The 25,867-nt window shown below is 45.7% G+C and overlaps 1 protein-coding gene across 7 annotated transcripts in view; it reads left to right on the forward strand.

The window, feature by feature from the left end:
• TRIO (trio Rho guanine nucleotide exchange factor) overlaps positions 1-25,867 on the forward strand; it is a 3,493,742-nt gene that overhangs the window by 1,574,579 nt on the left and 1,893,296 nt on the right. Inside the window, exon 45 of one of the 7 annotated variants that reach the window (XM_075314978.1) lies at positions 3,298-3,488. The exons of 5 other annotated variants lie outside the window; for them this stretch is intronic. In XM_075314978.1, coding sequence (XP_075171093.1) covers positions 3,298-3,357 — 60 coding nt within the window. In that variant the 3' untranslated portion in view covers positions 3,358-3,488. Of the gene's footprint in view, positions 1-3,297; positions 3,489-25,867 lie in introns of those variants that run through there. One more of the 7 variants, XM_075314980.1, reaches the window with a different exon arrangement.

Genomic DNA, 25,867 nt, shown 5'->3' on the forward strand with positions numbered 1-25,867 from the left:
TGTGTTTGTGTGATCTGCTGTGTGTGTCTGCAATCGGCTATTTGTGTGTCTGCGATCAGCTGTGTTTTCTGCGTTCGGCTGTGTGTATCTGTGATCGGCTGTGTGTGTCTGCGATTGGCTGTGTAAATCTGCGTTCGGTTGTGTGTATCTGTGATCGGCTGTGTGTGCCTGTGATCTGCTGTGTGTGTGTGCCTGCGATCTTCTGTGTGTGTGTGTGTGTGTGTGTGTGTGAGTGATCTGCTGTGTGTGTGTGATCTGCTGTGTGTGTCAGTATGTCAGCTAGCAGTAGGGTAGGACGGCGTGCAGCACCGACCGGAGATCACAGGGAGGACCTGGGAGCCACGCAGAAGTCCTGGTCTGGTGAGTATGAGTCTCCTGGGAAGTGGAGGGTCTGCTTTTTTGGGGGGTAAACTTACCCCCAACCGTGTTTCTCCAAGAATAAGACCTCCTCCAAAAATAAGCCCTAGTGCTTTTTTTGGGAGCAAAAAAAATATAAGATAGTGTCTTATTTTTGGAAAAACACGGTAACAAAGAAATAGATATAGCAAAATGTATAATTTAAGGAAAGGAAAATAAGTATACAGGGTGGGCCACTTGTATGGATACACCTAAATAAAATGGGAATGGTTGGTGATATCAACTTCCTGTTTGTGGCTCATTAGTATATGGGGGGGAACTTTTAGATGGGTGGTGGCCATGGCGGCCATTTTGAAGTTGGCAATTTTAGATCCAACTTTATTTTTTCCAATGGGAAGAGAGTCATATAACACATCAAACTGATTGAGAATTTCACAAGAAAAACAAATGGTGTTCTTGGTTTTAATGTAACTTTATTTGTTCATTAGTTATTTACAATTGTATGACCACTAATAAAATGTTTTCAAAGTGCTGCCTATTGTGTTGAATTGTTAATGTAACCCTCTCCTTCCACGTTTTACACACTGATAGCAACACTGCAGAAGAAATGCTAGCACAGGCTCCCAGTATCCATTGTTTCAGATGCTGCACATCTTGTATCTTCACAGCATAGACAATTGCCTTCAGATGACCCCAAAGATAAAAGTTTAAGGGGGTCAGATCGGGAGACCTTGGTGGCCATTCAATTGGCCCGTGATGACCAATCCACTTTCCAGGACACTGTTCATGTAGGAATGCTTGGACCTGACACCCATATAGTGATGGCAATTGTCTATGCTGTGAAGATACAAGATGTGCAGCATCTGAAACAACACAAAGGGCAGCACTTTGAACACATTTTATAAGTGGTCATAAAATTGTAAATAACTAATGAATAAAGTTACGTTAAAACCAAGAGCACCATTGTTTGTGTTGTGGAATTCTCAATAAGTTTGATGTGTTACATGACCCTCTTCCCATTGGAAAAAATAAAGTTGGATCCAAAATGGCCAACTTCAAAATGGCTGCCATGGTCACCACCCATCTTGAAAAGTTTCTCCCCTCCCATATACCAATGAGCCATAAACAGGAAGTTGATATCACCGACCATTCCCATTTTATTAAGGTGTATCCATATAAATGACCCATTTCCCTGAGGAAGCCACCTTCAGAGTGGCGATACGCGTCAGGGGGGGTGTTCTGGTTTTCTCTCCCACCATGACCATTCCATCCATTCGCAGGACATGCGTCTGACCACCATGTTGTACACCTGAGTCCTCTAGGAGCTGGTATTTATTTACTCCCCTCTATGCTGGTTTTTCAACTTATTTGTGGGATTTGTAAGTGTCATTTAGATATATTTGTCTATTTCATTTTGCATGTTCCTCTTATTATGCAGTTCTGGTTCCTTGCTGTATTTGTTACGCATGGTGATTTATATATCCATTTATGATTGTCAGATGCAGTGTGCTTATTAATCTATTATCCATCTTATTGTTGTCCTGTGATCTATATTTATATATGTATTTTTGGTCGTTTGTTTAAGTGGAAGAGAAAATTCCGGGGGTCTATGCTCGCTTTATTCTAAGCAAACCCCAGCGTGCATATTCACTAAAGGGTGCTTTACACGCTACGATATCGCTAATGCAGAGTCGTTGGGGTCACGGAATTTGTGACGCACATCCGGCCGCATTAGCTGCTACTGCAGCAGTAACGAAGTTGTTCCTCATTGCTTCGGCAGCACACATCGCTATGTGTGACGCCGCAGGAACGAGGAAGCTCTCCTTACCTGCCTCCCGGCCGCTATGGGGAAGGAAGGAGGTGGGCGGGATGTTACGTCCCACTCATCTCCGCCCCTCCGCTTCTATTGGGCGGCCGCTCAGTGACGTCGCTGTGACGCCGCACGGACTGCCCCCTTAGAAAGGGAGACGTCACCGGGCAGGTAAGTATGTGTGACGGGTCTGGGCGATGTTGTGCGGCACGGGCAGCGATTTGCCCGTGTCGCACAACAGATGGGGGCGGGTATCCACGCTAGCGATATCGGGACCGATATCGCAGTGTGTAAAGCGGCCTTTATGTGAGGTTTTAATTGGTTTTATGTATAATTTTTCTTTATTAAGAAAACATATAATACAGAAAAGAAGAAGAAAAAGAGTTAGATCTTACAGACCAATTTTACAATAACAGTCTTATTCCAAAAGAGTTTAACTACTCAATTTAGTTAAGAATACAATTTTCTCCAAGAAGAGAACAAAATAGTAATACGGTAAACCTGTCAAGCCCTGCTTTATGTAATGTTAACTTCACTGCTCTCTCCGTCCCCCCCCCTCATCCATTTATCTATCCACATTAACCCTCTCTCTCCATGAGAGGCAAGATTATGAACCAGTGAGGAAAAGAGAAGGAGACTGCGACATCAGTCTGGCATGTAGATCCCGTATATTGAGCAAAGGAGTGACACTCCAACCATAATGCAAGGCATCTTAGAGTATAAATAATAGATAGCCAAGAGAAAAAAGGAAATGAGTAGTAGAAAAGAAGCGAAAGTGGGTGAGGGAAGGAAAGGGAAGGGAAGGTCTGAGGGGGAGGAAGTCCGGTGTGCTCCCAGGTGTGGCGGGTTAGGTTAATAACTATGAGCGGGATCGCTAACGGTTCAAGGGCCGAACAACTTTCGAAATGCTTCAGTATCTTTGAAAAGGATCCAGGGCTGCCAAATTTATAAGAATCTCTCACTGTCCCCTGTTGCCTCTGCGGACACATCCTCCATATAAAATATGGAGGACAATTCCTGTTGCCACTCTTGTAATGATGGAAGGATCGTCGTCTGCCAGTGCCTGAGGATCACCGAGCGGGCTGCTGTTAGACAAAATCTAAGCAGATTTCCTTTTTGTGTTTTAATAGAGCCAGGCAACATGGACAGCAACGAGATCTGTGTTGATGGTGTCACCGATTCTCCAGTAATTTTGGTGTATGTCTGAAACACCTCCAACCAGAAGGGCTTGATCAGCGGACACTCCCACCAAATATGTAGCATCGTCTCTGGGACCCTCCCACACAGCCAACACAACTCTGATACAGAGGGAAAGATCGTATGTAGCTTCACTGGGTATTGGTACAATCTGGATAGAATTTTGTAGTTCTTTTCTTTTGCATAACCAGCTGTGTGAACATCTTATGGGTAAACAGGTAAGCTTTCTGCTTCTCCTCCTCAGTAAAAGGAGTGCCCAGTTCTGTCCCCCAGTTAGATATGAAATTTGTGTCTGTGTCTGTATCTGGGGCCGCCTGACTCAGTAATTTGTATATGACTGAAATTAAATGAGATGGTGGGGATTTTTGCAAGAACAAACCCTCAAACGGTGTGGGAGAAATGTCAGGTATGTGTTTCCAATGTCTCAGTCTATTACAAATAAAGGAGTATAGTTGTCTATGCTCAATCCATGACAGCAAGCGCAATATGTGATTGCTTTGGGTTGCCACCAAAACGAGAAGTTTTGTTTAGCTAATGACACCTCAGAGGGCCCATGGCAACATTCAGAGCTTCCGCTTTTGAATAATTTACTTTAAAGTTCCTCAAATCTCCAAATTTCTCAAACTCCATCAACAAGGAGGGCAGAGTGATGTGAGGCTGAGAAATATAAATCAATAAGTCATCAGTGTACAGGGAGGTCTTATAGATCCTTCCTTCCACTTGCAGACCGTGTACACAGGGATTCCTCCTTATGGCATTGGCCAGATGCTCCATCAACACCTCGTATATCAACGGAGAGAGAGGGCACCCTTGTCTCGTACCATTCCTTATAGCAATTTAATTGGTTTTATATGGTAATTGTGGTGTTTTTGTCTTTAATAAAAATGGTTTATTGTTTATAATATTTGGTGATCTCACTTGTTACACACCTACTTTCCTCCTGTGTTCCTTTGTTCTGATGCTCAGGTGTGCCTTTTGATTTGATCCCATCCACTTCAATTGTGGTGCCCTCATATTCAAGTTTGTGAATACACTTATGTTTTGAGATGCGGGCTCAGATATGCTGGGTCGGCTTCCCAACTAACAAAAAACCAAACCCATCTGATAAGTCTAGAATAAATCTAAATTCTATTCACAGGGTTATTCTGATCAAGTCCTGAAATCTGCTGATCAAATTAAACCACCAAGACTTCATATGAGCCCTTGAAAACCATTTTTAAACACTTTTCATTCATTTATGTCTTTTATTCACAAGTTCATCAGACATTGGTCCCTACTTGACAATGCATTCCCTGAATTACAAAATCTGCCTCTTATTTGTAGCAAAAGATCAAAAAAATCTTAAAAATTCTTTGGTACTAACGGAGACTCAAAAAAACCACAGACCACGCAGAGAACTCTTCTCACACAAAAGAAAAGCATATTCTCCTGCCTTCATTCCTGAGGGAAACCTTTACTCAACCTAGATCTGGAAAAAGGTTTTTGGTAAAAACTTGCTTTACGTGTGACTTTTTTGTTGTTGTGTACTTGAGCAAATGTCCGTGCAGCTTCTTTCTGCTCATGATGTGGATATAAACCTAATTGAGTGGGCTTTTATACCCTGAGGTGCTTGACGGCCTGCTTACTCAAAGCAAATAGTAATAGTCTTCCTCAACCTTCTGGATAAGGAGACTTTTGATACCCTGTGACCCCTGTTCTTCTCCGAGAAAGAAAGGAAGAGCTGTTCCAACTTCCTGTACTGTTTTGTATGGCTTACACAGTTGAAACCAGAAGTTTACATACACTATCTGTTGTGAATGTCACCCGAGTGGGTAGAGGTGTGGAGCTCCCACTGGTGGCCAGGAATGGTAATGAAACAATAGAATAAAAAGTTGCACACCAGTCTCAATGTATAGGGGAATAATGAAAAGCAGAATTGCTATGGGAATACTAGACTGAAAAATTTAATGGACTATCTGAAAAAAGTGAAAAACATGAAAATGATATCTGCATAACTGCTATGAATAATAGGAATGAGAGATATTTAGCCATTGTATTGATCAATGCAAAGGCGCCCCAAACCAAACGCCAAGGTAATCTCTATTTTTGGGGTCCCTAATCTATGTGTAACCTCACCTGCAGTTAAAAAAATGTGCTCTGTATGGGAAGCAAAGGACCACGCTATATATGTGAAATAAGACACATGGCTATGGGTGGGGAAGGGTTCTCAGACAGAAAATGCATACTAATTAAAGAATGTACGTCTGGAACACCAATGGTGTGAACAGAGTACCAAACTCAAAAATAGCCTCTTCGGCCAATCCATTTTTTAGGCAATGTTTCATCAAGATACTCGCGGACTACTCTTGAATAATGTGGAGGGGCCCCATCTTGTTGGAAATGAAAGGTCATTTGAATTAGGCTGTTGCTGTAACTGGGAAACAACTTGATTAATTAGAATTTTAAGATTTTTATTTCCTGTGACTGTTAAATCAAAAAATATTGGTGCTAAAACTTGAAATACCACTCCAAACATTGACACCAGGCTCATTTAGTTGTGGCTCTAATGTTAAATGCATATGCTCATTATACCAATAAATACAATTATGTCTGTTAATATGGCCAGATAATTTGAAAGAAGCTTCATCACTCCACATAATGATCATAATGATATCTAAATTACTGGATTTTCTTCAATTTCGTTAAGCATAATCTCACTAAATTGCAGCCGCCTGTCTGGATAATCCTCCAATAAGCCATGAATTAGACGTGGACAATAAGCTGTCCACCCAATAGATTTCAGGATTCAAATGAGAGAAGCTCGTGAAATTCCCAGTTCTAAACAGACTCTTCTGGTGGACTTTTTTGGACTCTGAACAAATGTTTCAGCAACAAGTTATTATTTTCTGTACAGGCTGTTTTGGGTCGACCAGTTTTTGGAGCTTAGAGAGTTGAGCCAGTGGCATCGAATTTGTCACAAATGCAGTAAATGTTTTGTCTCTTTGGGGCTTAAGTACCAAATGTTTCAACCTAATTTGCTCTAATGGTTTCAGCATTTTGAGATTTCCAATACTCTTTTAAAATCCATTTTCTTTGACCTGTATTTAAATTATTTGCTATTATGGGTTATCTGAATTATCTGAAAAGAAAACAGATTTAGGGGAGATTTATTTGTGAAATCTCTATCTGTGAAACGGACTCAGTTGCCCTTAGCAACCAATCAGATTCCACCTTTCATTTTCCAAAGAGTCTGTGAAGAATGAAACGTGGAATATGATTGGATGCTAAGGGAAACCTAGTCAGTTTCACTTTACACCTTGTTTATAAATCTCCCCCTTCATAACCCTATTACAAATACTGTCCACCCACTTTTGGACCACCCTAATAAATATATATATGTATATATATATAGATAGCTATAGCTCTGGCAAAAATTAAGAGACCACTGCACGTTTTTTTTTTTTAAAAAATCAGCTTCTCTACATTTCTGACAGCCATTCCATTCCAATGTCAGTTGAATTCCAAACAGAGTACAGACTGGCAGAGAGCAAAAGCGACTCTCTACTGACCGTTAAGACTGTCATATTATTCGAATGTCACTTAACAACCACAGAATGATATCAAGTGACCTACAAAAGGAATAACAAATGGCAGCTGGTGTGAAGTGCACGGCAAGAACAGTTGATAGACTTTTAGAGGCAGGGCTCAAGTCATGTAAAGCTAGAAAAAAACCTTTCATCAATGAGAAGCAAAGGAAAGCCAGGCTGAAGTTTGCCAAAGACCATAAGGATTGGACCATAGAGGACTGGAGTAAGGTATTCTCTGATGAGTCTAATTTTCAGCTTTGCCCAACACCTGGTTGTCTATTGGTTAGACAGAGAACTGGAGAGCGGTACAAGCAACAGTGTCTTGCACCCACTGTGAAATTTTTTGGAGGATCGGTGATGATCTGGGGATGCTTATGCAAGGCTGGAATTGGGCAGATTAAACTTTGTGAAGGATGTATGAATCAAGCCGCATACAAAGTTATCCTGGAAAAACAGTTGCTTCCTTCTGCTCAGGCAATGTTCCCCAACTCTGAGGACTGTTTTTCATGCAGGACAATGTGCCATGCCACACAGCTAGGTCAATCAATATGTAGATGAAGGACCACCACATCAAACCCTGTCATAGCCAGCCCAATCTCCAGACGTGAACTCCATTGAAAACCTCTGGAATGTGATCTAGAGATTGTCACAAGCCATCAAACAAAAAATAACTGCTTACATTTTTGCACCAGGAGTGGCATAAGGTCACCCAAAAGTAGTGTGAAAGACTGGTGGAAAGCATGCCAAGACGCATGAAAGCTGTGATTAAAAATCATGGTTATGCCACAAAATATTGATTTCTGAACTCCTCCTGAGATAAAACATTATTAGTGTTGTTTCTAAATGATTATGAGCTTGTTTTCTTTGCATTATTTGGGGTGTCTGAAAGCGATGCATTCTTTTGTTATTTTGACCAGTTCTCATTTTTAGAAAACAAAATTTATTAAATTCGGAAACATGTCAGTAGTTTATAGAATAAAAGAACAATTTACATTTTACTCAAATACAAAGTGAAAAAACAGAAAAACTAACAATTTGGAATGTGATCTATTAATTATTAATTTTAGCCAGATTATATATATATACCGTGTTTTTCCAAAAATAAGACCTCCCCCAAAAATAAGCCCTAGCAGGGATTTTCAGCATTTTCGGAGCAAGGCTTAAATATAATCCCTCCCCTGAAAATAAGCCCTAGTCGCGGATCTATAATGAAGTGTCTGTGCAGCTAAAAAGGTTACAGATACTGCAGGACACTTCATTATAGACAGCGGCACTCGGCAATTACACTCACCCGACACAGAGCGGCAGGACCTGCAGTGATCGCACACACACACACACACACCAGATCTCACACACAAACATCGGATCGCACACAATCAGATCGCACAAACAAACATCGGATCACACACAAGCATCAAATCACACACACACACACATCGGATCGTACACACATCGGATCGCATACACACTCACCTCATCCAGAATAAAGGTTAACATTAATAGGGGTGCCCAAACTTTTTCATATGACTGTATATATATATACATACACAGACACACACAGTACAGACCAAACATTTGGACACACCTCATTCAAAGAGTGTGAAAAAACTGCAAATATGTCTTATATTCTAGGTTCTTCAAAGTAGCCACCTTTTGCTTTGATTACTGCTTTGCACACTCTTGGCATTCTCTTGATGAGCTTCAAGAGGTAGTCACCGGAAATGGTTTTCACTTCACAGGTGTGTCCTGTCAGGTTTAATAAGTGGGATTTCTTGCTTTCTAAATGGTGTTGGGACCATCAGTTGTGTTGTGCAGAAGTCTGGTGGATACAAAGCTTATAGTCCTACTGAATATACTGTTAGAATTTGTATTATGGCAAGAAAAAAGCAGCTGAGTAAAGAAAAACGAGTTGCCCTCATTACTTTGAAAATGGCTAAAACATTGAAATCCACCCATGATCAGTGCAGCTGTAGCACTGGTCATTGGCTGGAACTGGGTGACCTCAGCTGGATCACCCTCCCCCAGCTCCAGCTGCTCTGATTGGAGAGACTGGCCTTGTGACCGATTTTTCCAATCACCATTGACCTGAGGCCGGTGACCGCCCCCCTCAGCTTCACTTGTCAGTCCTGGAGCACGCCAGTACAGTGTATACAATGTAGTACAATGGCAGGGCGACAAGCTCCGGTCCCATGCTGTTATGTGACCGGAACATGGGACCCGGAAGTTGCTGCGCTGCCATTGTACTATATCAAACTGGCCAAAAGCCTCCCGATCCACGGCCCTCCTCCATCTGCCACCACTCTCCCCGATCTGCTGCCCGCACCCTCACCTTTAACCTCCATGATCGGCTGTCCGCCCCCTCCCCCTCACCTCCGTGATCGGCTGCCCGCCCCCTCTCCTTCGTGATCTGCTGCCCGCCCCCTCACCTCTCACATCTGTGATCAGCTGCTCGCCCCCTCCCCCTCACCTCCGTGATCGACTGTCCACCCCCTCACCTCCGTGATCTGCTGTCCTCCCCCTCACCTCTCACCCCCGTGATCGGCTGCCCGCCCCCTCCCCCTCACCTCCGTGATCTGCTGCCCTCCCCCTCACCTCCGTGATCAGCTGCCCGCCCCCTCCTCCTCACCTCCGTGATCTGCTGCCCGTACCCCCACCTCTCACCCCCGTGATCGGCTGCCCGCACCCCCACCTCTTACCTTCGTGATCTGCTGCCCGACCCTCCACCTCACCTTCGTGATCTGCTGCCTACTCCCTCCCACCTCTCACCCCCGTGATCTGTGCTCTCTCACCTCTCACCCGTGATCTGCTGCCCGCAACCCCCCAATCTCACCCCCGTGATCTGCGCTCCCTCACCTCTCACCCCCGTAATCTGCTGTCCGCTCTCCCCCCACCTCTCACTCCCGTGATCTGCGCTCCCTCACCTCTCACCCCTGTGATCTGCTGTCCGCTCTTTCCCCACCTCTCACCCCTGTAATCTGCTGCCCCCCTCTCCCACCTCTCACCCTCCCCGATCTGTTGCCTCCTTCATCTGCTGTCTCCTTCATCTCCTGTGATCCTGCTGCCTAGATCCATCCTGTAAGGTAACTATCCCCAATCTTACCTCCCACTCCCCTTCCCCCCTGTTCCACCCTTCCCCTTCGTCCTCCCCTTCCCCCCCATCCTCCGCCGCTCCTGCATCCACTGCGCCCTCTCCCATCCGCAGCCACCCTCTCCCAGCCACTGCCGTCTCACATCCACCGATGCCCCCCCATCTGCTGCCATCTCTCCTGTGATCCTGCTGCTGTTCTGATCCATCCTGTAAGTATTGCTCGTGGCTCTTTTCTAACTATCCCCAATCCCAACTCCCACTCCCTATTTTCCACCCAACCCCCCCACATCCCCCCCCGCTTGCTGCCAAGTGCTGATAAGCTACGTAATTGGCTGATCAGGTACGTAATTGTTGCTCGAGTTTTTCCTTTTTTTGTGCACCCCAAATAAAAAATAAAAAAAAAAAAAAAACTTGAACAATTAGGTACCTGATAAGCAAGTGTCCTGCAGCCGTACTCGACTTTGGAGAGGACTTCTTTTTTCCATCCCACCTAGTCCCCCCCTTTTTGCAGCACATCCGTGCGTGCGCCCTTATTTTTTTTATAATTCAAAAAGTGTAGGAAAGCAGGTTAATATACCGCGCCACACCACAGAAGTCAAAAACTGTTAAAAGTAAATCCCTTTTTCTTTATTTTCACAGGTCTACGCGTTTCAGGGACATATCCGTCTCCTTCCTCAGGACAATGTACAGAAAATACTATCTAATATTAATAGTATTTTCTGTACATTGTCCTGAGGAAGGGGACGGATATGTCCCTGAAACGCGTAGACCTGTGAAAATAAAGAAAAAGGGATTTACTTTTAACAGTTTTTGACTTCTGTGGTGTGGCGCGGTATATTAACCTGCTTCCCTACACTTTTTGAATTGTCTCATCACCGCGGGACCGCTGCCTCCCACACCATCACATCGTGATTTACATGCTTTGAAAGGGGTTGTGACTGGCACAACCGAACCAGGTGAGTGTACCTGCCAGTATTCACTTCCACGTGTATACCGGGTAAGACCCTATTTGCGCCTTATCTTTCCACAGTTATCTCACTTATTTTTTTTATGGCATGGGGGGTCTAGTTTCCAAAATGGGGTCACATGCAAGGGAGCTCCACTGTTTCGGCACCTCAGAGGGTCTCCAAACACAACATGAAATACGCTAATTATTCCAGACAATTTACGTTTGAAAAGTCAAATGACGCTCCTTGTCTTCCGAGCCCTGCTGTGCGCCCAAACATTTGATTTCCACCACATATGAGGTATCTGTGTACTCAGGAGAAATTGCACCATACATTTTATGGTGCATTTTTTCCTAATACCCTTGTGAAAAAAAACCTACCTGGTTGAAGTAACAATTTCGTGGTAAAAATATTTTTTTTATTTTCACGGCTCACCTTTATTAACTTTTGTGAAGCCCTCAGAGGTTCAAAGTGCTCAATAAACATCTAGATAAATTCCATGAGGGGTCTAGTTTCCAAAATGGGGTCACATGAGGGGGAGCTCCACTGTTTTGGCACATCAGGGGCTCTCCAAACGCAACATGGTGTGGCTAACGATTCCAGCTAATTTTCTGTTCAAAAAGTCAAATGACGCTCCTTCATTTCCAAATCCTACCGTGCACCCTAACAGTGGTTTTTCGCCACATATGAGGTATCTGCGTGCTCAGAAATTGCCCAACAAATTTTGGGGGTTCATTTAATCCTGCTACTTTTGTGGAATGCAATATTTGAGGCTAAATTAACATTTTTGTTACAAAAAGTAAAATGTTCATTTTTCCTTCCACATTGCTTTAGTTACTGTGAAGCACCTGAAGGGTTAATAACCTTCTTGGATGTGGTTTTGAGTAGCCTGAGGGGTGCCGTTTTTGGAATGGTGTCACTTTTGGGTGTTTTGTGCAAAAAAAAGTGGCTTTGTAAATTTTGTTGTAAAAATTAGAAATTGCTCAAACTTTGAACCCCTATAACTTCCTTAAATTTTTTTTTATTTTCCCCAAAATTGTGCTGTTGTAAAGTAAACATGTGGGAAATCTTATTTATTAATTATTTTGTGTCATATTTATCGTTGGTTTTAGAGCATAAAAATTCAAAGTTTGAAAATTACAAATTTTTTGCGAAATTTCCGTTTTTTCCACAAAGAAACGCAAAAAATATTGACCTAAATTTACCACTAACATGAAGCCTAATATGTCACGAAAAAACAATCTCAGAATCAATATGGGCGGCACGGTGGCTCAGTGGTTAGCACTGTAGTCTTGCAGTGCTGGGGTCCTGGGTTCAAATCCCACCAAGGACACCATCTGCAAGGAGTTTGTATGTTCTCCCCGTGTTTGCGTGGGTTTCCTCCGGGTACTCCGGTTTCCTCCCACACTCCAAATACATACAGATAGGGACTCTAGATTGTGAGCCCCAATGGGGACAGTGTTGCCAATGTATGTAAAGCGCTGTGGAATTAATAGCGCTGTATAAATGAATAAAATTATTATTATTAATCACCGGGATCCGTTGAAGCGTTCCAGAGTTATAACCTCAAAGTGACACTGGTCAAAATTGCAAAAAGTGGCCTGGTCTTTAGGGTCAAAATAGGCTGGGGGCTGAAGAGGTTAAGAAATGAAGGTCAGTCAGTCCGAAAAATTGGGAAAACTTTGAAAGTGTCCCCAAGTGTTGTGGCAAAAACCATCAAATGCAACAAAGAAACTGGCTCACATGAGGACCGTCCCAGGAAAGGAAGACCAAGAGTCACCTCTGCTGCGGAGGATAAGTTTATCCGAGTCACCAACCTCAGAAATCGCAGGTTAATGACAGCTCAGATTAGAGACCAGGTCAATGCCACACAGAGTTCTAGCAGCAGACACATCTCTAGAACAACTGTTTAGAGGAGACTTTGTGCAGCAGGCCTTCATGGTAAAATAGTTGCTAGGAAACCACTGCTAAGGACAGGCAACAAGCAGAAGAGACTTGTTTGGGCTAAAGAACAGAAGGAATGGACATTAGACCAATGGAAATCTGTGCTTTGGTCTGATGAGTCCAAATTTGAGATCTTTGGATCCAACCACCGTGTCTTTGTGCGACGCAGAAAAAGTGAACGGATGGCCTCTACATGCCTGGTTCCCACCGTGAAGCATGGAGGAGGTGTGATGGTGTGGGGGTGCTTTGCTGGTGACACTGTTGGGGATTTATTCAAAATTGAAGGCATACTGAACCAGCATGTCTACCACAGCATCTTGCAGCAGCATGCTATTCCATCCGGTTTGCATTTAGTTGGACCATCATTTATTTTTCAACAGGAAAATGACCCCAAACACACCTGCAGGCTGTGTAAGGGCTATTTAACTAAGAAGGAGAATGATGGGGCGCTACGCCAGATGACCTGGCCTCCACAGTCACCAGACCTGAACCCAATCGAGATGGTTTGGGGTGAGCTGGACCGCAGAGTGAAGGCAAAAGGGCCAACAAGTGCTAAGAATCTCTGGGAACTCCTTCAAGACAGTTGGAAGACCATTTCCGGTGACTACCTCTTAAAGCTCATCAAGAGAATGCCAAGAGTGTGCAAAGCAGTAATCAAAGCAAAAGGTGGCTACTTTAAAGAACCTAGAATATAAGACATATTTTCAGTTGTTTCACACTTTTTTGTTAAGTATTTCATTCCACACGTGTTAATTCATAGTTTTGATGCCTTCAATGTGAATCTACAATTTTCAGGTCATGAAAATAAAGAAATCTCTTTGAATGAGAAGGTGTGTCCAAACTTTTGGTCTGTACTGTATATTACAGATAAGTATGAAGATCTCAGACATTTAAAAAAATATTATTTGTTTTTGCCATGTGTGTGTTTATCTGAGCCAAAAAAATCCAATAATATTGATCCAATAGGGAAAATGCCAGACGGAAAAAAAAAATCTAAATGAGGATGTGCTTTTAATCACAACATCTGCCTCTTAAGAAGATTGGAATAAAAAGAGACCAAAAAGTAGTATGAGCCCCACTCTACTGACTTAAAAAAAAAAAAAAACTTGGGAAAAAAAAAAAATCTGGCTTCTGTCAGCAATCCACAGGATACCCAAGCAAACACAGGAGAACATACAATATCTGGAAATGATCACAATATGATATAGGAGTTTGACATCCAACCACATACAAATGAACCTCACTAGTTATTGGCATGACGCCAAGAACTGATCTGACATATAATCTATGGTCATGTGGTGAATCTCACGAATTATGGGCATTGGTGGTTTACTAGTGATCCAACACATAACAAAACCAATAGTCCAAAGGTTATTCCCAAAATAATAATGTCATCTCTTAATGATCGTTATGCAATCTTATTCTAGTATGCTAATAAAAATAAATAAAATATGTCCTGTTTTGGAGATACTACCCTTTACTTTCTTTTGTATTCAGCCACCTGTAGGAATATATATTTATGGTATATATTTTATTTTTTTTTAACACTTACACATTCAATACCTATTTAATCTAACACTGAAGATTAATATATAATTAGGTTATTACAAGTGATGGGCGGACTAGCAGAAAACAGAGACAGGCGGGTCCCTGTTATCTGTTTTTTAGGTTCAATATATCCTCATTAAACATAGAAAAACTAACATTTCCAGACAATCAAGTAGGCAAGAACAAGAAGTCGCCATTTCTCTGACAGAGAAGAAGAGAGAGCAGAGCGTTGTCTGGAGGTTGCCGTGGAAACTCCCTGTACACTGTATTATGCTCTGATTACGGGCATATACAGCGCTATACAAGCAGACTGTGCCTTATTAAAAACTTATTTTATAAACTGTTATACCCCCAACATTTCTGCAAATAATATTGTCTCTCTGAAATTTCCAAGATTGAGAAATAAGTGTCAAAATAAGTACACCATTTGCAAAGTCAACATTGACATTTATAACTTTAACATTTACCGTATTTTTCGGACCATAAGACGCACTTTTTCCCCCAAAATGTTGGGGGAAAGTGGGGGGTGCGTCTTATGGTCTGAATATAGGGCTGCGGGGAATGAGGATGCTCCGGTGGAGCGGGTCATCGGGGGCACGAGCAGGCTGCAGCAGCCTGCTGTGACCACGTGGACCCGCTCATTTAATATGCATGCCCATCCTCCCGCCCATCATCTCTCAGCGCTGAAGCAGGCACTGACAGGTGGGCGGGGTGATGGGCGGGGACGCGCGCATAGTAAACAGCCGGCCGTGATCACCCCTGGCAACTGCAGCCTGGAGTTATCATGTGCGGCTGTATTCACTGCCCCCCGCACATCATCATCAGTGCGGGGGGCAGTGAATCAGTGTACAGTACTCACCGTTCCCCTGCAGCCTCGCGATCTCATTTTGTCTCCTCCGGTCAGCTGACTTGCGTGGACGCTAGCGGGGCGCACAGCCATGACGTCATCGCTGTGCACACGTGTCCACACGCAGCCGCCGGCATAGACCGGAGGATCGCGATGCTGCAGGGGAACGGGGATGGCTCAACACAGCGGCGTTGCCGCTGACACAGACGGTAAGAGGAGCGGTGCTGCATGGAGTGAAGTGAGGTAAGGTGAATATGAACGTTTATATTTTTTTATGTGCCACAGGATTCGGCCATCCATCAGGATGAGGGCATATAGCAGGATAGGGGTATATTATGAGCAGGCTGGGGACTATCTGAGCAGGCTGGGGAGTATCTGAGCAGCATGGGGAGTATCTGAGCGGCATGGTTAGTATCTGAGCAGGTTGGGAGTATCTGAGCAGCATGGGGAGTATCTGAGCAGCATGGGGAGTATCTGAGCAGGCTGGGAACTATCTGAGCAGCCTGGGGAGTATCTGAGCAGCCTGGGGAGTATCTGAGCAGGCTGGGGAGTGTATGAGCAGGCTGGGGAGTATATGAGCAGGATGAGGGTATATAGCAGCATGGGGAGTATATGAGCAGGCTGGGGAGTATATGAGCAGGATGAGGGTATATAGTAGCATGGGGAGTATATGAACAGGCTGGGGAGTATATGAGCAGGATATAACCCCATAACTGTGTCAGCAGCAGATCCTTGCCCCATGACAGTGTGTCATGAACACATTTTTGCTTAAAATTTTATTTTCCTCCTCTAAAACCAGGGTGCGTCTTATGGTCCGGTGCATCTTATAGTCCGAAAAATGCGGTAATGACTTGAGCAGAGCAAAACCCTTAATTGGATAATAACATACCAAATACTCATTCTCCTTACAGAGATACAACGCTCTTAAAGAGACTTTCTTATACTCAACTGATATTGAACTATAAAGGCATTAAACAAGCTAAAATGGAAAAAGGTGTTAACAACCATGCAAAAACTACTCATAAACAGATAAATGGAAAAAATATATCCAAACCACAAAAATGTCATGCAAGATGTATTAGTCCGTTTACTGGCATGGCAACAATGACAACTAAAGATAAGAAAGTTCAGATTGAGATGTAGAAAAATCAACCACTAATCTCAAATCTCACACAGCCTGTTTCACCTTCTCAGGATACCCTACAAACTTAGTATTCTTCGTCTATGGATATACCCAACACTACTGCAAGTGTTAAAAGAAAGATGCCGGAAAAATTAAGCCCTCCCGGGGCTCAGGCATCAAAATTCAGACCCGCCCCACAGGATGATACTTTCATGCAAAGTCCAGATAAGGCACATCTGAGGAAAGAGCATACCAGTGTAATGGGAGACCACCTCTCAGACCCACTCATTCAGAAATTGATTAGTGCATTTAATGCAACCCTGGAACTAGCTCTTGAAAAACAAGCAAAAACTCTGCAAGCAACAGTTGATCAATTTATGGGTCATATTACCTCTAATGAAGAAAAAATTATTACAGTTGAAAACAGAACCACATTACTTGAACACAAGCATCAAACTTTGGAAAAAGAGGTTATATATCTTCGAAAGAAACTTACAGAGGCAGAAAACAGAAATAAACGGAATAATGTGAAGCTCAGGGGTATACCAGAAACCATTACGTCAAACCATTTAATGGGCTATGTCAAATCTCTTCTCTCTAAGACTATACCAAACATATCAGATCTGGAACTCTCGATTGACAGAATTCACCGATTGCCATGACCATCTTTCCTGTCTGAACAAATCCCGAGAGATACTATTCTAAGGCTTCATTTCTATTCCACAAAAGATAAGCTGTTTCAATATATGAGAAGGAATAAGACACTCCCAACACCTTACGAGAATATTAAAGTGTTTGGAGACTTCTCTAAAGACACAATGACCTTCAGGAAGTCATTCTCCGTAATCAGCGAGAAATTAAGGCAGAGGAACATTATACATAAATGGGGCTTTCCTCTTAAACTCCTGATCCTCGTTAAAGGGAAATTTAAGCCAATTTTTACACCTGAAGAAGGAATTAACTTTCTTACTTCGCTAGACAGCTCGGAAACACCGGTTGAGCAAAAACAACTAGCTACTTGACTTACTGGACTTGTTGCTATGAACAATATATGAAATCTCCGGCGCCTTGGATGCTGCGTGTGGAGGTATACCCTTGCACGAATTTTCCCCCTCGCAAAGTAACCTTCCTTCGTGGTTACTCGGGGAGAACGTTGATTTTGTTTTATTTTTCTGGTTATTTGTTCATTTACTTTGTTAACCCCTTTCCTTCCTTTTAGGATAATAATCAAACAAGTGGTTTTCTTTTAGGTTTTTACATTCCAGTGATAGAAATCTCTCTTGTCATTTTCGCTCTCCTGTAATTTAAGAATGTATTCAAAAATACTCTCCTACAATGTTAATGGTTTGAATAGCCCTAGACGAAGGTTTCTGGCATGGAAGGATATTAGATATTCAAAAGTGGACATAGTTTGCCTTCGAGGTTAAGTTTGCCAGAGACTCACATCCAAAATTTAGTGACAAGAATTATCCACATGTATTTTCTTCATTACACACTAGCAAGAAGGCAGGTGTTGTTACTCTCATTAGTAACTCAGTGTCATTTCAGTTGATCTCCGAGATGGTGGGTAACCAGGGTAGGTATCATATTCTTACCTGTTTGATTAATAATCAGCTGTGCACAATTGCTAACATCTATGCCCCCAACACAGGACAGATTAGATTCCTTAACAAAATCATGCGCATCTTAAAGGACATCAAAAAGGGTACCATGATCCTGTTAGGTGACTTTAATATCGTCCCCAATGGAAATATGGATTCTACGGCACAAAACAGAGGAGTGAAACACTCTCTCGGCAATTGGTTGGTTCATCAAGAACTTTTAGACATCTTTAGATGTATAAATACATCCTCACGTGAATACTCTCATTATTCGGTGTTACACCTCGTGGCTCTCCTGTTGCAAGGAATGAGGTGGTCCCCCATTCCTTGTCTGCCGCGAGCCCTCCTGCTCAGCAGCACCAAAGGTCTGGGAGACTGCGCAGTCTGCAGGAGTTGCCTCCTTGGAGACGCAGCAGAAGGGTGACACCTAGTGGTTCTCCCCTTGCAAGGAATGGAGTGGTCTCCCATCCCTTGTCTGCCACGAGCCCTCCTGCTCAGCATCACAGAGGGTCGGGGAGGTTGCACAGTGTGCAAAGGATGGATACTCAGGGAAGCAGCAAGACTTCCCTTATCTCTGCACATTGTGAAACCAAGGATCCCGCCTTTATGACCCAGAGGCATGTGCCCCACGTGACGTCTTCTGATTCGCTCACTGATATCACACGGCCCGATAACGAGGCTGGTGGTGTGCTGAATCTTGACTGGCCGGGCCAAGACGTCACGAATCCTGATTGGGTCACGTCCATCTCGCGCCCGCCCTTGGGTGGAGCTACACCTCCTTAAAAGCTCCCCCTGCCATCATGGCGGCGCGCGACCGTCCTTCTATGTTTGGATGTCTGGCAGCGTGCTGCCACGCCACTGCTCAGGCATTATTGTCTTTTGTGGGCTTTGCCCTTGCTGCTCAGGCAGCACCTGGTTTGCAGGCCGTGTACCTGCCTTGCTGCTATGGCAGTATCGCCTTTAACAGGCCGTGTTCCTGTCCCAGGTGAGCTCCTCGAGTCTCCACCGGACTCACCTGGTTATTGAAAGCACACGTGCGTGGGCACCTCTGTGCTACCCTCGTGCCATATCCTGTGACTCCCGCTGGCACACGTGCGTAGGCACCTCTGTGCGTCCCCGTGCAACAGGTACACCGATCGAGAAGCCCCGAGCCATACAACCCTCACGGGTTAGGGCGGACCGGTGTACATAGATCGTCTGTGACATTCCAGACGATCACTAGTAGCAACCCGCTCACTCTTTCCTGACCATAGCAGCGGTCCCTTACACCGCACAGTGGACCTTGACCGGTGGAAGCTGTCCATTTCCCATCTTGGCACGCTTCCCCGGGTCCCCCTCGTAACAATTCGGGTACTTACAAAACTTTTTCAAGAATTGATTTAATACTCACTGATTATTTGTCTATCAGCAGTTTTAAAAAAAATGCCATAGGAGATAGGACTTTTTCGGATCATGCTCCTGTCATTTGTGATCTAATGTTAGGTCAATTTCCCCAAGGGAATTTTATTTGGAGATGCAATCCCATGTTAATCAACAGAACTGAATATAGATCTCAGATAGAACAACACATTAAAAATTGTTTCAGTGGGGGCGTGTCCTGGACATGGCAGCGTGAGGAAGCTTACCTCCAGAGTTCCCGCGCCCACAGCTTCAGAAAACTGCTTCCCACGGACCCTCCACACCCAGGATGCCCCCAAAGAAAAGACCGGGCGGTGCTCCTGCTCCCCCCGCGAATAGCCAGAGACCCCAGGGGAGCCTCTCCAGATTCCTGGCGGTGCCGGGCCGGGAGCCCCCGCCGGCGGCCCAGGATAAGATGGCGCCGGCGTCTCAGCAGCGCTCCCCGGCCGGGGAATCCCCAGGCGTGACCTGATGCCCGCCCACAGCCTCTGCAACAGCGCGGCAGCAAAGTGAAGGGGATAAATGGGCGAACAGCTCAGCGGGGGGACCGGAGGTGGTGAGCCTGGGTACAGGGTCATGGAGGAGGGGGGGACCTGCTAGCCCGGCTTCACAGCATGTTGCTGGGGGTGCAGAGGAGGGCCCGGCAGCCGGGGGATTGCCTGAATTGGGAGTCCCCGCGATTCTCTGCACACCGGGGACCCCTCCTCCTCTAGGGCATACAGATTCCCCCATGATGGCAGGTACCCGGCCCCCCTCAGGAGGACCTACATGCTCTGAGAGAGCTTATCTTGGCCCTCCCCAGCAAAAAAGATTTGGAGGATGTGGTGGCCAGAATGGAATCCTCCCAGCAGATGGCGCTGGCTACCCTGAGAGAGGAAATGGTAGTGCTAGAAGATAGAATTGAGGCTACAGAACATGCACAGGAGTCCCTGGAGAATAGAATGGAGAGGATTGAACGAGATTGTGAGACCTCTAATGCCCGTATCAGGGAGCTTGCTTTACTATTGGATGATCAAGAGAACAGGGGCAGGAGAAATAACATCAGGCTGAAGGGTATACCGGAGGAATGGCCCCAGGATCTCCTGCGCACTAAGGTCTTATCCATATTCAATCAAGTCACTGATCGCCCCCCAGAGGCCACCTATCTCTTTGACAGAATTCATAGGGTCGCAAGGCCTGGTTCCAGATCTGCTTCCTTCCCCAGAGACGTATTATGTCGCTTGCATTACTATGGGGACAGAGAGAGGATCCTACAGGGAGCCTGGTCACATGGCTCTGTAGAGGTGGATGGGGCGGTGGTGAAGTTATTCCCGGATGTCTCCAGCCGCACACTATACATGAGACGACTGCTTCATCCTCTTCTGCTCAAAATCAAGGAGGCAAGTGCCTCGTTCAGATGGGGCCACCCCTTTCACTTGATAGTCCGCAAGGGGGACTCCCTGTTCCCATTGAGGAGGCACTCGGAGCTTTCGAATCTATATGCTTTTCTGGGACTACCAGACTGCTCTATCCTGGACTAGATGGAGTGGGAACCGCAGGCCCCAACGGGGCAACGAAGGAGGAAGGAGGGCATCCATTCTTCCCAAAGTGGTGAACTTTGAGGGACATGGCATCTATCGGGAGCTGATAGGTCGGAGGTGCGACCAAAGAGGAGGCTGGGCGGACGGGAGAGGAGTTTGGATGGGGGTTGCCTGGAGGTGCTCTCAAACCTCCTCGTCCCTGCGGCAAGAGTCCTGGCCGCAAGGCCAGCCCAATTGGACAAAGCGCACGGACTTAAGTTAATGGAATTGTTATTCATTCGGCGTTTGGGGGGGGTGGGCGGGGGGGAGGGGCTTGTATGCCCGTCCTGGGTGGGGGGATTCGCGGGAGGTTAAACGACAGACCCTCCCCGGTGGTTTGGGGTCCAGTTCATTTAGTATGAATAAGTGGGGCGCGGGTTAGCGGTCTGGCCGCGTGTCAGTTCTTGTCCCTTTCTATCCCAAAGCAGTTTCTGGGCTGATCCCTGGTACTGCGAGCGGCAGATCAGCTGCTTTTCCATTTTTCTGCTTTCTCTTCTACACCTCTCTCTTTCTTCTTCCCCTCCCGCTAAACGGTCTTTGCTCTACCCCTGCTTGTCAATACTCTCTCCACCCTCTCCTTCCACTTTCCCGCTCTCACCCCCCCTTCTCCTCCCCCCCCCTTTTTTTTTTCTTTTGTTTGTTTGTCCCTTCAGGGTTCGGTGACGGAGTATGACGAAGCAGAGACAGGCCGAGCTACGGGTGGGCTCATTGAATGTTAAGGGACTGCACAGCCCGGAGAAACGGTCTATTCTTCTGAACCTACTATGGAAAAACCGAATTCAGGTCGCCTTCCTCCAAAAAACACACTACTGTGAAGCAAAACCATACAGATTGGCCGACAGAAGGTACCCTGTAGTGCATCACTCACCCTCCCCTGACTCTAGATCTAGGGGCATGAGCATCTTAATGTCCAGCACGCTCCCATGGGAATTGTTGGACTCACGGTCGGATGACCAGGGAAGGCTTCTGATGCTCAAGGGACGCATTGCAACTCAGACTTTCACCTTCGTGGCGGTCTACTTGCCAAACTCGGGTCAATGCCCCACATTGTTGTGTTACCTTGAGCAGATAGAAGAATTCTCAGTGGGCACTCTGGTTCTTGGGGGGGGACTTTAATGTGGTGTTGGAGCCGCCGAGGGATAGCTCTAAAGGGGTGTCCAGTTTGCCACATATGACACTGCACCGATTGAGATGGGGATTACACGACCATCAATTGATAGACACTTGGCGATTGATGCACCCATCAGACAAAGACTTCTCATTTTACTCTGCAGTGCATGACTGCTATTCCAGATTGGACCTCTTTTTCCTTAAACTTGGGGATCTACATTCTCTGGTGGCTTCCTCAATCGAGTGCATATCTTTCTCTGATCACGCCCTGATCACAATAACTCTATCCCTCGGCTGCCCCATCGGGAGGCAGAGTCAGTGGCACCTGAATACCTCGTTACTCAACGAATCGGTGACAATGCAGGAAATAAGTAAGGCCTTGAAGGAATATTTCAACTGTAGCGGGGGGGGGAGGTGTCCCCCAACATCGTATGGGAGGCGCACAAATGTGTTGTGAGGGGATTGTTCATCAAACACGGGGCTCGTTTGAAGTTGGAAAGGGAAGCTAAGGTCACTTCTCTTCTGGCGGATATAAGAGAGCTGGAGACAATACACAAGGGGTCCTTGGGAGGGGACGTGAAGGCCAACTTGGTCAGGAAGAGGGAGGAGCTTCGGTCCCTGTTATATTATAAAGCTAAGGGAGCGCTGGCTAAGTGTAGACGGCACTTCTACGAATTTGGCAATAAGAGTGGCAGGGCCCTGGCTAGAGCCCTGAGGACTCAGAGAGCGAGAGGCTACGTCTCTAAAGTACACATCTCGGGAGACAGGTGGGCTACACTGCCAAAAGACATTGCCTCCACTTTTAAAGACTTCTATTCTACTCTCTATTCAATAGATGAGGGGCGATCTGAGAGGGCTAGGACGGAACTGCGTAACCGTATTCAGAAGTACATCTTGGACTCCGGCTGGAGACACCTCAAACCTGAGGCTGCGGCCAATCTTGAAAGGCCCATCTCGGAGGAGGAGTACCGTGCCGCAATTAAAAAATCTCCCACTGGTAAGGCCCCTGGCCCGGACGGTTTCCCTCTGCTCTATTACAAAAAGCTGGGATCCATTCTGTCCTCTAAATTTCTCTCAGCATTCAACCACATCCCACACTCCGAAACAGCCCCCTTGCCGAGGGACGCCCTAGCCGCTAATATAGTAGTCATCCCTAAAGAGGGTAAAGACCCCACCTCGTGTTCTAGTTACCGACCCATTTCTCTCCTCAACACAGACTTGAAGCTCTTCACTAGGATATTATCGGATAGACTCTCTCCACTGCTGGGGGGATCGTTCACCCAGACCAGGCTGGGTTTATGACGGGTAGGGAAGCAAGGGACAATACGACTAAGGCTCTGAACTTAATTCATAAGGCAAAATCTGAAGGGCTGCCCTTGATGCTCCTGTTGACCGACGCAGAAAAAGCGTTCGACAGAGTTAACTGGATATTCATGGAGGAGGTTCTGCGGGCAGTGGGGTTGGGGAGAATGATGCTTGGCTGGATTTGCTCCTTGTATAGCAACCCTTCGGCAGCAGTCAAGGTGAACGGTCCCCTCTCAGAGAGATTCGCAATGGAACAAGACAGGGCTGCCCTCTCTCGCCCCTGATCTTTATCTTGACTCTGGAACCTCTGCTCAGTCGAATTAGAGGCAACATTAACATATCGGGCCCCAAAGTTTCTGGCTCTACTTATAAAATTGCGGCATATGCGGACGACTTACTCTTTTTTATTACCAACCCTCGGGTTTCCCTCCCTAATCTACTGAGAGAGTTGGAAACATATTCCTCTCTATCTAACTTCAGAATTAACATGTCAAAATCGGAGGCCTTAAATGTATTTCTCCCCCCGGATCAAGTAACATCGCTACAATCAGCGTTCGTGTTTAGGTGGGCTAGTCAGTCTTTGAAGTATTTGGGCGTTCAGTTGGCTGCGGACACCAGCCAAATATATAAGCTGAATTATCTCCCTCTTCTGCAATCCATTAAAACAGATTGCGCTAACTGGGGGAAGGGCTTCTTTACCTGGTTTGGGAGATGTGCAATATTGAAGATGAATATCTTACCTCGACTCTTATATCTCTTTCAGTCCCTGCCGAATAGGATTCTTAGCTCTTTCTTCAAGGAACTGGCCACATTACACACCAAATTTATCTGGGCTAACAAACCTGCGAGACTCTCCCGTTCTCTCTTGTGCAGACCTAAGAGCAGGGGAGGCCTGGGTATTCCAGACCTTCAATAATACTATTTGACCACACATATGGTTAGGGTGCTGGACTGGTGCCGTCATTCCGGAACAAAGCCGTGGGTGTCCCTAGAACAAAGCTTTTCAGAGATACATCTCCCGGCCACTCCCTGGCTTTTGACTTTTTCTCTGACTACTTTGAGATCCCATCCCACTATTGGCGCCACTCTGGAATGCTGTTCGAGAAGCGAGGTCAGACCTCTCCTCTTGCCAGTGCCTTCCCCCATGTCTCCCATACTAGGTGATCCGGATTTCCGTCCTGGTCTCTCGGACCCTGTCTTTAGGGACTGGGTTCAGGGGGGCAGATTCAGAGCGTGCCATCTGGGTAGAGAGGGGGATTGGCCATCTCTAGCGGCTATCCGGGACCTCTTGCCTCCGAGTCCCTTGGGGGGATGGAGGGCTATGAAGTTAAGGCACTTTATGTACTCCCTCCCAGGTTTCACTCAGTACGCCGGACCTCCTACAGGATTCGAAAAGATGTGTTTGGGAAAGGGTGTCCTACGACACTCACTCTCCCTGACATACAATATGCTAACAGATCCGGGAGATTTGCCCCCCCCGGCCTACTTACTGCAGTGGGAGAGGGACCTGGGGATTGTTTTATCTGACTCACAGAGAAATGGCATTCTTCAGCTGGCACATAAAACCTCGATCAGTTCCAGACTGTTGGAAGCTAATTACAAACTGCTGGCTAGGTGGTACAGGGTTCCGACCAGACTCCATAGAATGTTTCCCTCAGTTAACCCTGCCTGCTGGAGGTGCGGCTTAGGGGAGGGTGATTTTGTGCACATTTTCTGGTCCTGCCCTTCTCTGCAGCGGTTTTGGTCGGAGGTGAGGGAGGTAATCAGACGGGTGACTGGCACAACTGAGACACTGGGTCCGGAGCTGTTTATTCTACAGTTATCCAAACTCCCGGTCTCTAAATATAGGCGATCATTGCTAAGATTCTTGGTCATGGCCGCCAGGTCATGCATTCCGCTTGGCTGGAAGTCTGCTACCCCCCCCCCACGCTGGCACAGTGGGTATCAAGGATTAACGACCTGATGCATATGGAGGACCTGACGTCCTCTCTTAATGACCGTCAGGAAGACTTTTATAGGACATGGTTTCCATGGTTGGAGTTCACCTATTCGGCAGAGTACGCTGGCCTGTTCTCTGCTCCACAGGACTCATAACCCCCTGGGAGAAACCTCTACCTCCCCCCCCCCTTTTTTTTTTTTTCTTCTCCCCTTCTCTCCCTCTCTCCTCCTCTCCTACACCACCCCCTGCCCTCCCTCCTACTTTCTCTCCCCACTACGTCCTCTCTATTTCTCTCTCTCTGCCTGCTTTAAATCTTCTCTACACTTTGCTCTCTATTTCTCTGCTCTTTTCTCTACCCTCTTTAAGTTGGGTCGGCTTATAAAAGGTGTAAAATGGGCCAGACTCGAGCAGAAGTGTAGATGGGATCTGTTCATGTTTGTTGACTTTTGAACACATATTATCGTCATATCTGTAATAATATCTGCTGCTCCGCGGGGAGCAGGGGATCCTTTGTCTTGTTACGAGTTT

This window comes from Anomaloglossus baeobatrachus, chromosome 6 (genome assembly GCF_048569485.1).
Source record: "Anomaloglossus baeobatrachus isolate aAnoBae1 chromosome 6, aAnoBae1.hap1, whole genome shotgun sequence".
In the NCBI taxonomy this organism is placed as follows: Eukaryota; Metazoa; Chordata; class Amphibia; order Anura; family Aromobatidae; genus Anomaloglossus; species Anomaloglossus baeobatrachus.